General features: G+C 51.3%; 1 protein-coding gene across 1 annotated transcript in view; it reads right to left on the bottom strand.

The window, feature by feature from the left end:
• The window catches only part of GOLGB1 (golgin B1), a gene marked incomplete at both ends in the record, with an annotated part of 35,231 nt that extends 26,213 nt beyond the window's left edge, over positions 1-9,018 (bottom strand). The window contains 6 exons of the mRNA XM_079543687.1: positions 1,307-1,420; positions 1,868-1,990; positions 4,449-4,607; positions 6,038-6,190; positions 6,908-7,060; positions 8,923-9,018. Of these exons, the coding sequence (XP_079399813.1) occupies positions 1,307-1,420; positions 1,868-1,990; positions 4,449-4,607; positions 6,038-6,190; positions 6,908-7,060; positions 8,923-9,018 (798 nt within the window). The remainder of the gene's footprint in view (positions 1-1,306; positions 1,421-1,867; positions 1,991-4,448; positions 4,608-6,037; positions 6,191-6,907; positions 7,061-8,922) is intronic.
• Between the last annotated feature and the right edge of the window lie 4,713 nt (positions 9,019-13,731).

Here is a 13,731-nt window from a genome sequence, read left to right as displayed (position 1 = left end):
CACAGAGCACATTATAAATAAATAAAGGAGGAAGGATGGCAGGGTTACACATTACTGAGGCCAGGGAGACTCGGAATAAAAGCTGATGTTTCTCCAGGAAGCACAGAATTGGCCTTTGAAGCCTGAACGGACAAAGAGCACAGGAGAACAGGACAGCAGCAGAGGTTTCATCTGTTCATAACTACCGGTGATGAGGATCTGATCATGAAATGAGTTTGTAGCACAGCTGTCTATGTGACTGAGAGACACCCAGGTGACGGCCTGCACCACTGTCCCTGGCACTGACACAGCAGAGGTCTCTGAAGGGCTGGAGATTCTAAGAAGCTTTGAGATTGGAAACACAAAGGCATTCGTCGTGGATCTGCACGGGAAGCGGCTTCACTTGGTGCAGCTGCAGTCAGATTACTTCTCACCGGGCAACTATGCAAAATTCTCTCTACTCATCCTCATTTGGTACAATCTCTGTTTTTCTGTTTGTTCTTATAGATAGGTGGACACAAGAACGTGCTCTTTGTAAGATGAAACAGTCATAACTGGCAGTGTGGGGTGGGAAAATACAGCAGTGGGAAACAGCAGAGGGGCTGAGCAGCAGGAACACAGAGCGGGGCGTGGGGAGGACATGAAGGGATGACAGAAGCAAGGGATGCAACGGAGACCCAAAGGTCTTCAGCACTTCACAGAGATTGGCTAAAAAAGGCAGTTCTGGAATTGGAGAGAAGTGATTTGAGGAGTAACAAAAGGGACAAGGAGCACTCTGTGATGTACTGCACGACATACAGACAACAACTATGGCATAAAACACACCAAGCAAAGTAAAATCAGATACAGCGTGAACTTGTGGACTAACACAGAGGTGTAAAACCATCTCAGCAAACATAAAAAATGCCTCTAAGTGGATCCTGGATCGAGGAATGAGCCACAAACATCAAATCCTTCCAGTTTGGAGATCTGTGGTGCTAACAGCTCGCTGCATCTTTGGCCTCAACCAGATGGAAGCCATGGAACTTTGGGGGGGGACCACAAAGCCAGAAACAGAGGCAGATATCAGGAGATGTGTGCTGTATTATTACTGAAACATTCTCTGTGTAGTGGTATTCATTTCATTTCCTTTTCTGCTGCAATTAGGTCTGTGCCCTCCTTTGGAAGGAAGGAGTTAATGAACCTGGTATGTTAATGAACTGCTGGCTGATTCCGTGCTGCAATCCTCACACCAGCAATAAGCTCATGTGGGAACTTCCACAAGCTCTGTCAGTACAAAACTCCCCCCATCCACACACAGTAAGGCAGTAAGCACACCAAAGAGCACCTGGTTTTGTTGTTCAGCCCCACGCAGCTCCTGCTGCAGCAGTTCCACCACCTGTGTTTGTCCCAGCAGAGCTTCTTCTCGCTCCTCCAGCTTCCTCCGAAGCGTAAGCAAGTTCTGTGGGAGAAGGGTCTGTAAGAGCCCCTGAGAGGCTACTGCAGAGGGACCACATCCCCTAAGTTTCACCCACCCACCCTCTTCTTGCAACAGTTACTTTAATGGCTCAAATTGCTCTTATTGATGTCCACCACGGAACCAAAGTGCAGCAAGGAAAGCTCGCTGCTGTTTCACAAACAGGGAAGGGCAGCACTACAACTGCATTCAACAATAACTACATTCCTACCTGCAACAAGGGAAGTTTTATAGCAGCTCAGCAGGCTGAAGGGGGAGCTCTGGAAGAGTGGAATATCATTCTAAAAGCAACCTGACAGCCCAAAGCCATCAGCTCCATCTCCTCTCACCGCTGCTCACTTTGCCGAGAACAGCTTTCCCAGTGCATCCTCTGGCTCTCAAAATGTATTTTCTTTTCTCCTCTTCACAACAAGGCAATTATAACAAACATACCTGCTGCACCTCTGCTTCCTGAGCTGCTTTGTCTGCTGTTCTCAGCAATTCAGCTTGGTGCTGGTGAACCTGCTCTTTGAGGAGAGCTTCCTTCTCCTGAATTACTTCCTGCAGCGAGCTCAGCTGAGAACAGAAACCAAAATACAGTAACCAGAGAGGAAAAAGAAACAAGCAAACATAACCCAAGAGGGTTGTAAGTGTGACAGATGTGCAGGTGTGCTTTCAGCATCAGCACATCACTCATGTCTGGCAACCCTCTGTGTGGCTTTGGTCAGACAGCATCTCCAGCATTGTAACATACAGACATCAGCTAGTGACAGTTCAGATCCCATATAGAAAAGAACATACGATAAGACATACATGATAAAACATAATCACTACAAGTACGAGCTGGTAAAGCTCCTGATTTTGTATTTGCACTGGATCCTGTCCATTGCACAGATCAGAAGCTAAAAGTGACATCCACAGCACTAACATCAGCCACCCCAGAAAGGCTCACAACAGCAGCAGCTGCTATGTGATAACAAACTCATCTGCTCATCCACAGCAAAGCAGAGAGAGGCAATGATGGGGATGGGAGAAGCTCCAAAATTCACCCCAGAACAGTGATAAAACACCATAACCCATCCACTAAAGCACAACAGCAGGCAGGAGCCCAAATCCCAACTCAGAGCAAGGGCTTCCCTGCCCAGCCCCATCCAGGGGCTGCTTCCTCACCCCGTGCTCAGAGAGCCACCCCTCTCATTAGCCAAGAGGGAAACTCAGTAAGAGAACTCCACTGCTGAGCACCTTTTGCATGAAGTGGTGGAGAGAACCGAGGGATAATAGGGTGGGAAGCAGCCAAAGAGTGTTCTGGGATTGCACAGACTGACTGTGGGCTGTTGGAAGGAAGGAAGCGCATGGATCTAGGATGTTTGGGAAGGAGCAAGCACAAAATAGGTGGCAATGGTATTAAAAAAGCAAGCTGTGTGTAACAGCAGCTGGTGGACACGTCTGTCTGGCCATACCCTGATGGATCCGGCCATACCCTGCATCTGATCAGCACTCTCTCTTACTGAATTGTATTTCTAATTCTTTTTCTTTTCTGTGGGAAACACCTTCTGTCCTCCAAGGGGAAATGCATCTGAGAGCCTCTCATCAGAGTCAGGCTGGGGGCCAAAGGGCTCATGAGCCTGTGGTGATGGCAACTGAAGCCATGCAGCTGAAGGCATCACCTCCAGCTAACATCACCTCCAGCTAACTCCAAGCCAGGCGACACAGTAAGCACAGAATCCTTAGGAGTTGGACTTCATGGCCTTTAAAGGTCCCTTCCAACTGCCCTGCAATGCACAGGGACACCACAGCTCCATCAGGCTGCCTAGGGCCTGGTCCAGACTGGCCTTGAAAGTGTCCAGAGACAGAGCACCCACCAGATCTCTGGGCAATCCATGCCAGCACCTCACCACCCTCACTGTGCAGGACTTTTTCCTTATATTCCACCTAAATCTCTCCTCCTTGAGCTTGAAGCCATTTCCCCTTTTTCTGTCACCACAGACCCTGTTCAACTGTCTGTCCCCTTCCTGCAGCTCCCCTGCAGACACTGACAGGCCACTCTCAGGTCCCCTCACAGCCTTCTCCTCTCCATGCTGCACAGCCCCAGCTCTCAGCCTGTCCTCATAGGAGAGGTGCTCCATCCCTCGGCTCATTTCTGTGGCCCTCCTCTGGACACGCTCAAACAGATCTGTGTCTCTCCTGTGCTGAGGACTCCCCATCTGGGCTCCATGCTCCAGGTGAGGTCTCAGTGCAGATGCCCTCCCTCAAAAGGGAAAGATGGGGAATAGCACCCAAATTCAAAATCACAAGCAGACTTGGCTGTTGGATGGCCAAGGGAACTCCAGCTATACCAGAGGGACCACAGCACCTCGAGGGGCTCTAAAAGCAAGACCTGCTTCTCTGTATTTTCACATCTCTGAGGGGAAGACAGCAGGGAGCCAGTTAGCAGAGAGAAGGGTGTGCAGCTGTGTATTATGACTGTCTGCATGTATCCACACCTCTCCAAGGAGAGCAGCACAGGGGGCTGGCTGTTGGAGGGACCAGGGGAGTCGCAGTCAGCTCTGTGCATGTCTTCAAGACCAGCAGGTCCGTGCCTACAGGTGGAACAGAACCATAGGCCCCATGGTTTTGCACATTCACATGTCAGGAAGTGGAGAAACTGGGCTTCAAGAGCTGATTACTGAGCAGACTGAGCACAGCTGCTGGGAGGACCCCCGACCTGCTACTGTGCATATTCTCACCATTCTTTCATCTGTGCTAACAGAGAGAAAAACGTCCTTTGTGTGCTCTTGTACCAGTGCTGCGCTGTATGGCTGCCTGCACACACAGATGCACGCCCTGAACACACACACAGCTGCCAGCAGCAGCGTTCTCAGGATGGACCTTGGGTCCTGGAGCCCAGGTTTCTGCCAAGATGGCTGGATTTGGGCACATCCCCACCAGCAGCAGCGTGTCACCAGGAATAGGTCTCCCTTGTGAATTACATCAGTGTAAGTGATGGGGTGAGAAACACAATCAGAGAAAAACAGCTTTGTTTTTCCCCACGTACCTGTGATGCATATTTGATTTCAGCTTCTTTCAGGTTCATCTCAGCTAAAGCCAGCTGTTCCTTCAGACCCCTTACAGTCTCTTCCTGCTCCCTGAGCTGCTCTTCCAGACCTTCAGCTTCGTCCCTTTGCTCTTCTCTTGCATTTTGGTTATTCTGACACTGCAAGAAAGAATCAGGAAAAAAAGAAACATAAGAAAGAAAACTATTGGTATTACTGTCAATTTTGGAAAAAACAAAACACCAAACACCACTGCACTCGACTTCAAACCACGTGCTTATTTTTTACTACTTTAAAAAAAAAAACTCTTTACTTTTTTTTCTTTTTCACTTCATTCCTTTGCCAGTAAAGCCCTCTCACTTCAACATCTGTGCCACCCTCTCGGTGCCCTCCTTCCTGGCACAGCTCTAAGAGGAAATTACGTTTCTTCTAAGCTTGGCTCAGTGCTGTCACAAACTTACTTAGTATCCCTTCAAGACATTTAAGTCATCAATAAAAGCATCAAAGAGATGTGGCCCTAAAACAGAGACCTGCAGAACCCCTGCAGCCTGATGGAAGCCCACCTGTCAACTGCTCACCCACTGCACTGTGGTTTTGGCTACCATATGCTGGATGCTTTGTCCAGAAGGATACTGTGAGAAACAGCCTCAAAGTTATACCTGAATCCATAAAACAGACACCTTGGTCAGCTGGTGGGGATCTCAACAGAAGATGCAGTTTGTGAAACAGGGCTTGCTTCTTCTGAGCCCATGAACCTTTGACCAACAACTTTTCAGGATTGCCTTTCAGGTGCTTTTCAATTAGTGGCCACCCCTCACCTCAGAGCTCACATTTTAATGTCACTCACACTCACCTTTTGACTTTCCCTACAATTCCTAATTTATTTTTTCCTCTCCCCAGTGTTTCTAATCACCTTTTACCCTCTTTGGTTTAGTGAAGATCACCCCAGTGTGCAGTGACCTCTCTGGGCTTCCATCTCACTCCTCTTGCCAACTCGCACAAAGTTCTTCTAAAAAGATGATGTGGTCAGCAGAACAGTTCCCAAAGTTCTCACAAATTCAGCAGTGCCTGTGGTAGCTCCTCACCAGCAGTCAGCAGCTTCTTTAACATCCTGGCATGGGCCATTCCTGCCCCTCCTCTTACCCAGGTTCACACAAACGGTTCCAGTTTACCACGAAACATTGCAGAGGCACAGGAAGATACATGGCTTAGAAATACCATCTTGCATTTGAGTTACTGCCTTCCAACTACTCCTTCTGTCTTGTATTCCAGCCTACCTCCCCTCTCTTTTGCTGTGCTGTCAGAACAGGTAACCTTTGGAAACAGCTCACACACAGATGTGATTTCTGCAAGAACTTACCCATAAGAGAGTACTGAAGATACACAGCATGAAACTGACCCGTACCCTTGGGGAGATCAAGCTGTGCACCCCAAGGAGGTCTGTAGTACAGAGAAGCTGGACAGATCAGCTTCCTGCAGCAGACATCCTTGCTGGGACTTGGATGTCCTGCTAACAACAGAAGGGCAAGACCTAACGACACAGGGCAACCCCAGACGACCTGCAGAAGCAACATCTTTTAATTCTCCCAACCTTAGCACACGCTTGCTCCCCTGGCACGGCCTGTGCAGGCAGCAGAGGGCCCTTCTCTGTCAGCTCCTCGATGCGTTTGTTCAGAGATGCCAGCTTGGCTTTGGCCTGAAGTTTCAGCTTCATCAGCTTTGCATCAGCAGCCTCGCGCTCCTCCTGGAAGAGAAGAACACAAATGGGCTGTGCTTAAAATCCCAGTGCTGCCCACCATCCTGCAAGCACCACTCATAAAAGCTGCAGTTTTGTCAGTCTGCCTCTTTGCCCAAACCCCTCTCACTACCAATGCTAATTAAAGCATTCAGAAAACAAACTTGCTCCAAAGCGCTTTAAACAGCAGAACAGTTGCATGCTTCTGCTCTGCCAGTTTCTCCCCAGGGGATGGACACTCAAAGGACATTTCCTAGCAGTCAGAACAAGTTAAATTTGACTCCCTCTACAATATGCAGTCCCTCAGGACTTCCTCTCCTGCAATGCCTCAGGATAAGCAATACATAAATTTGTTTAAATGCCACAAACCACTGGACTGCTGGGAGGCTGCAGCACAGCCTGGTAGGTCCCAAATGCTCTGAACTGGAGGGGAGAAAAAAAAAACACTGACATAAAAGATATCAGCACTTATCAGAGCAATGACAACTCCAAATGAAAATGGCATCTGGACGCCACGTCTTCACTTCAGAGGCAGCTACACCTAAACAAAGGGCACAGAAGCAATCCCACATCTCTTTGGTTGAGGCCCACTCTTTGGAATCCCAAACCCAGCGCCTTCAGCAGTGCAGGCATCTCAATGGCAGAAGAAAACACAAAGCAGCCTGCACAGAAAGCTGACACAGCATTTCACACCTGCTGTTAGGTCCTTGGTAAAAGAGATGATACCTTGAGCACAGCTTCCTTTTGCTGGAGCAGGGCATCCTTCTCTCGGATCAAATCCTTCAGCTGGACAACCAGCTTCTCAGTCTGTGCTAACCGTTCCAACAAGTCCTCTGGTGCCTCCTCCATGCCTCCTCCTCCCAGCTCTGAAGGCTCTACCTGAAACAGAGAGATGAGTGGTCTGGAGGAGCAAAGTCCAAACAGACCACAGCACACATCCTGATGTCACCTTCAGGTCCGCTCCTAAATGCTGCCTTCTTGTTCCTTGCAAACATTGCATGCAGCCTACAGAACTATACATGATTATGTGAAATAGTGGGAAGAGATCATTGAGAAAAAGATGTTGGGGATGCCTCGTTCCTGGAGGCATTCAAGGCCAGGCTGGATGTGGCTCTGGGCAGCCTGGTCTGATGACTGGTGGCCCCTCCACATAGCAGGGGGTTGGAACTGATGATCATTGTGGTCCTTTTCAACCCAGGCCATTCTATGATTCCGTGTATAAGGGGGGGAAGAAAAAACAACAACAAAGAATGCATACATCTTCAATGAACACAGGAAAGCTGAAGTGAGTGGCTCTCAGGAGATGCCACCACTCCTGTAGTCTGCACTGCCCTAGGTGCTAAAAGGCAGCCTGCAGATCAAAGTCTTCTCCTGGCACCCAACTGTGCACAGCTCCTCTTCCTGCTTACAGAACCATTAAAACTTGGAAATCTTTCTTCATTCTCATTCTAATACTTTTTCTAGCATCACTTGGAGATTTAGAAACTTACGTAGATTTTGGTTTGCCCCACATAAGCACTGACTTAAGATGATGGGAATTCAGAAGCAGAGTGGAACGTTGGCTCCATAGCTCCTTCAGCACTCAGCAGTGAAGGAGGAAATAGTTCTCACTGCAGCCAGATGGTTTACACTCCCAAAACCAATTCTATGTTATGCCTGGAAGTCTTCTCACAGAATCACCAAGGTTGGAAAAGACCTTCAAGATCACCCAGTCCAACCATCCACCCATCCCCAATAGCTCTCACTAAACCACATCCCTCAACACAAAATCCAGATGTCCCTTGAACGCCTCCAGGGTAGGATGAGGTTTAACAGAAGCAAGCATAGAGTCTTGCATACGGGGAGGAATAATTGCATGCACCGGTACAGGTTGGGGGATGAGCTGCTGGAGGGGAGCTCTGCGGAGAGGGACCTGGGTGTCCTGGTGGACGACAGGTTGTCATGAGCCAGCAGTGTGCCCTTGTGGCCAAGAGGGCCAATGGCATCCTGGGGTGCATTGCACAGAGCGTGGCCAGCAGGTGGAGGGAGGTGATCCTCCCCCTCTGCTCTGCCCTGCTGAGGCCTCATCTGCAGCACTGCGTCCAGTTCTGGGCTCCCCAGTACAAAACAGACAGGGATCTCTTGGAAAGAGTCCAGCAGAGGGCCACCAAGATGGTGAGGGGCCTGGAGCATCTCTGCTATGGGGAAAGGCTGAGTGAACTGGGTCTGTTCAGCCTGGAGGAAAGAAGGCTGAGAGGGGACCTGATCCAGGTCTGTAAATATCTGAGGTGTGGGGGGCAGAATGACGAGGCTGGACTCTTTCCAGTGGTGAGTGGTGACAGGATGAGGGGAAACGGCCGGAAACTGCAGCATAGGAAGTTCTGCACCAATGTGCGAAGGAACGGCTGTACAGTGAGGTGAGGAGCGCTGGAACAGGCTGCCAGGGAGGTGGGGGGAGTCTATGGGTCCCAATGCGTCTCTATGGGTACCAATGGGTCTCTATGGGTCCCACTGTTCACTGGAGCAGGCTGCCCAGGGAGGTGATGGAGTCTCCTGCTCTGGAGATGTTCAAGACCTGCCTGGATGCCGACCTGTGTGACCTGCTGTAGGAACTGCTTTGGCAGGGGGTTGGACTCCATGAGCTCTGGAGCTCCCTTCCAACCCCTACCATTCTGTGATTCTGTGACTCCACCACCTCCCTGTGCAGCCACTCCAGTGCCTGACCACTCTTTCAGAAAACATTTTCACTACAGCTTACTTACAGTGTCAGAGGACTCAGACTCAGTAACTGCATCTCCACCATCACCAGACAGCTCTTGAAGAACAGTATTTGCCAAACCTGACAAACGGCTCAGCATCTTCAGCCTGAAACAAAGCAAAGAGTCAGGATACAGCCAAAACTGCTGGGGGGAAAAAAAAGGCATCCCTCCACACTGGTCAGGTTTACAGAGAATGCAACTGCTCTGCCAAGAGAACACAGTGGTTTACCTCAGCTCACTGAGTTCTTGCACTTGTACCTTTCCAATCCTCTTCCCCATCCCGCCTAGGGAGGGAGAGCAAGCAGCTGCGTGGTGCTGAGCTGCCAGCCAGGATTAAACCACAAAAGAACAGAAAAATTGCAATCAGGAATTGCATTGGGTTTGTGTGACAAGGTTTGGGCAGCAGGGGTGGCCTCTGTCAGAGGAGTGCAGGAGCTGCTGCATAGCACAGGCAGTTCTGGATGCCGAATGCACCTCCAGGAGAGCAGACTGAAGGAAGGGGAAGAAATGCTGCACCACTCAGAGAGAGAACGTTCAGAGAACACCAAGGTGGGTGCAGCAGGAGGGCAAGAAGTGCTCCAGGCACGGAATAGAAGTTCCCTGCAGCCTGCGGAGAGGAGCCCACTGCAGAGCAGGCAAATGTGGCCTCAGGAGGCTGCAGCCCACAGAAAGGCCCTGCAGGAGTTGGCCCCAGGTCTGAGTGCAGCCCATGGTGGTAAGTCTATGCTGGAGCACATCATTGGGCAGGAGCTGCAGCCCGAGGGACCTCACACTGGAGCAATCCATCCCTGTGGGAAGCCTGTGCAGGATCAGGTTGGGAAGGATGGCATCCCATAGGAGGGACCTCAAGCAGGGCGAGGGAGGAGGGCAGAGGTGAAGCATTACAAACTGAACATGTCTGCCATTCTCCCACACTGCTCAGAGGGAGGAGGCAGAAAGAGTTTTTAGTTTGTTGTTCAGTTCTCCTTGCTGTAGCCTGACTGCAACAGAACATGCAAGTATCATTAGATAGAAACTCAAGCTTACATCAAGTTCTGAAGTCTCTGTTTAGGCAGCAGGAGACTTCTCAAGCTGGCTATATGCTCATTCTCAACCTCCTTTATCTCTGCAAACAAACCCCTCCTCTCACATTGCCACTTAGAGCATGGAGACCCCAACAAGGGTGAGAATCACACATCACTTCAGCGTGGCAGTCACAGCTCCCAACCACCTGACTTTAAGCCAGGTGTGCTAAAGTGCATTTCTCTATCAGGAAGCAAAAAGGCCACGTGAACACCAACCTCCTTCATGGACTGGGGAGCTCATAGGTCTGCTTGTTCAGCAGGGGGGAGGTTTGCAGGGCAGTGCTGCTGCTCACACACAGCTCCTTCACACCATTCCTGTTTATCTCGTGGGTCCTGGCAGGTCACAGGAACAAAGGGTCCCTGAAGGCAGAAGAGAAGAAAAAGAACTTATTTGACAGTAAGGAGATAAAACCTCTCTCCTTTCTACACAACACGCTCTGGGTCTTTCACAGTCACTCATCTGTGGTAAGCATTGAAAGTGAAAAGTCTTCCTTGTTTGGAAAATATGATTTCTCCTGTCCTTGCAAACGTACACTCTGATTTCCAATGCTTTCAAACTCTGTCCCTGCAGCCCGCAGAACAGAACGCCTGGGAAGCAGTGAAGCAAGCAGGCAGGTCTTGGACTCCTGTAAACAGTTCTGGAGGTGACACTTCTGGTGAAGGACACTGCAATAAAGCTAGGAGTGCTCATGTTCTGAATCAGTGTAACAGCCAGCAAATGCAGTGCCAGTATCTCACATGCATCCCAGCTGGCCGGCGCCCATCGTGGAGCTCCAAAGCAACACAGGCTTAGGGGAAACTTCTTCTTTCACCATTAGCTGTTTGCCAAGCTGGCAACAGAATAGACTCACTTAAAGGCATGGAAAGCAAAAACGCCTCTGTGACCACCAGCAATGTTTGAGGATGAATCTGCTCTTCCCACTCAACACAAGGCCACAGCTTCTCAGTGTCACAAATGTGCACAACCTCTACTCCAGGTCAGTTCCAGACAGCTTCCCAAGGAGGGGAGCTCCACAGCTGCCCTGGGTTGTGCTGAGGCTCCATCGCCACACAGCAGATGAGCACTTCATGGTGTTCAGAGGTGATTTCTTGCATTCCAGTTTGTGTCCACTGCCTCATCCCATCCATGGGCACCACAGCAGCTCGGCTCCATCATCTTCGCACCACCCCAGAGGCTGAACACAGGAATAGCAGAATTACTGTCCCAAAGCCAGCTCAGCACACACGTTGGTCTCGTTGACTCGGGGCAGAAACAGCCCAGTGCTTGCATTTCCTATTTGCTTAGTTAGCATCATGGAGCCATTCAGGTTGGAAAAGACCTCTAAGACTGAGTCCAACCACCAGCTGACACTATCAGACCCCACCACTAAGCCACATCCCTCAGTGCCACATCCACCATCTCCACAATGCCTGCAGGGCTGGTGACAGCACTGCTGCCTGGCACAGCCCATCTCAGCACCTTACCACCCTGCCCATGGAGGCACTCACTCTTCCTAATGTCCAATTGAAACCTTTCCTGGCACAACTTGAGGCCATTTTCTTGCACCTCGTTACTCATCACCCGAAAACAGAGACGGCCCCTCCTCACTGCAGCACCCTGCCAGGCAGTTGCACAGTGACGAGCTCTCCCCTCAGCTTCCACTTCCCCACATGGGACCACCTGGATTCCCTCAGCCGCTGCTCAGAGGTCGTCTTCTCCAGTCCCTTCACCAGCCTCATTTTTTGAACACATTCCTCCAACTCACTTCCTTGTAGAGAGACAGGCCCCAGACAGAACACAGCGCTGAGCTGCAGCCCCAGCAGCGCCATGCAGAGGGATGGGCACCTCCTGCTCTGCTGCCTGCACTGCTGCTGCTACGAGCCAGGATGTCACCGGCCTTCTTGGCCACCCAGGCACAATGCTGGCTCGTGTTCAGCTGCCAACCAGCACCCCCAGCTCCTTCTCCAGGCACTTTTCCCCAGGCCAACACTGCTGCATGAGGTTGCTATGACCCAGGCACAGGACACTGCAACTGGCCTTGCTGAACAGCATTGATCCATCCTATCCAGATCAACCTGCAGATTTTCCTTCCAGTACCCAAAGGGGAGCTACAGGAAAGAGGGGACAGAGTCTTGAACAGAGTCTGTAGTGACAGGACAAGGGGAAACGAATTCAAGCTTAAAGAGTGTAGATTTAGCTTGGATATAAGGAAAAAGTCTTTCACAGTCAGGGTGGTGAGGCACTGGAACGGGTTGCCCAGAGATGTGGTTGAAGCCCCACTCTTCCAGACTGTCAAGGCTGGGCTGGAACAGGTCCTGGGCAACCTGATGGAGCTGTAATGTCTCTGTGCATTGCAGGGAAATTGGACTTGATGGCCTTTCAAGGTCCCCTCCAACTCTAAGGGTTCTATGATTCTGTGATTCCTAAACTCAGGCAGATCAATGTTCCTGCCTAAAGTTGGCACCATCTGCAAACCTGAGGAGGCACTTGACCACCTCGTGCAGATCACTGATAAAGCTATTAAAATTGCCCCAATCCTGAGCCCTGAGGAGTGCTGCTGGCAAACAGCCACCAGTGGGGGTTAACCCCACTCCCAGAGATGCAGCTCCTCTTCCCTCAGAGAACAGAACCTCCACCCGAGCCTCGAGAAGCCAATTCTTGAGGAAAAATTGGGAAATACCAAACACTGTGCTAAGACTGAGCACGTGGCAGGAAGGAATCACACAGGATGGACCAACTCCCTCATAAGCAGCAGTCAGCAAACACAGGATGCACACAGCTCAGTGCACACCCCACTGCCTCACCCAGTGTGCAAACAGCACAGCTGGCAGCGAGCAGCCACAGCTCCTCTGGGCTCACAGTGATCGCAGAGGGTTTCTACCACTCCTATGGGCCCACAAGGATCAAGAAGGAACGGATTTAAGCTGAAACAGGGGAGGTTTGGGTTGGATATGAGGAGGAGGTTTTTCAGCCAGAGGGCGGTGAGGCACTGGAACAGGTTGCCCAAGGAGGCTGTGGATGCCCCATCCCTGCAGGCATTCAAGGCCAGGCTGGATGTGGCTCTGGGCAGCCTGGGCTGCTGGTTGGCGACCTGCACACAGCAGGGGCTTGGAACCAGGTGAGCACTGTGGGCCTTTGCAACCCAGGCCATCCTATGGCTCTATGATTGCAGTGGGGATCTGCAGCCCCTTAGGGCTCATAACGACCTCGCGACAGATTTGCACGGTCTGCACACAAATGACAAAGTCGCCCACCCCCATCTCATCCATTCCCATTTCTGTGTATCAGCTACAGATGAAGGACCCGGCGTTTCCTTTCCCCTCACTCGCCTCACTGCGACTGCATTACACACACGCTACACACACGCTAACTTCAATTCTTTGCTTTTTCCCTTCTCCCGGAGGCAAACAGGCGGTGCTGCCGCCCCACAGCTCACGACCTCCGTCAGACGCGACCCGCAGCAGCGCCTCGGGGCCCGACCGCCGCTCCCCGCCGCCCCGCAAGGCCGCCTCGCTTCCCCCCCCGACCCTGCGGGCCTAACGCACCCCGTGGCGGAGCGCCAAAGAACAGGCACAAAGCACCGACCTGCCTCAGCGCTGCGCTGCGCGCCGCCACAACCCGACCCGCCGCAGCCACCTCAGCACCGGAACGCGCCGCCGCCACTTCCGGCCTCTGGCCCCGCCCCCCGAAGCAGCACAGCCAATCAGCTGCGGAGCTGAGGAGACCGCCCGCTGCTGTTCGCGGACACGTGGCAGTAAACCGCCAATC

This window comes from Tetrao urogallus, assembly GCF_951394365.1.
Source record: "Tetrao urogallus genome assembly, chromosome: 1".
NCBI classification, from domain to species: Eukaryota; Metazoa; Chordata; class Aves; order Galliformes; family Phasianidae; genus Tetrao; species Tetrao urogallus.
This window is presented reverse-complemented; position numbering and strand designations above follow the sequence as displayed.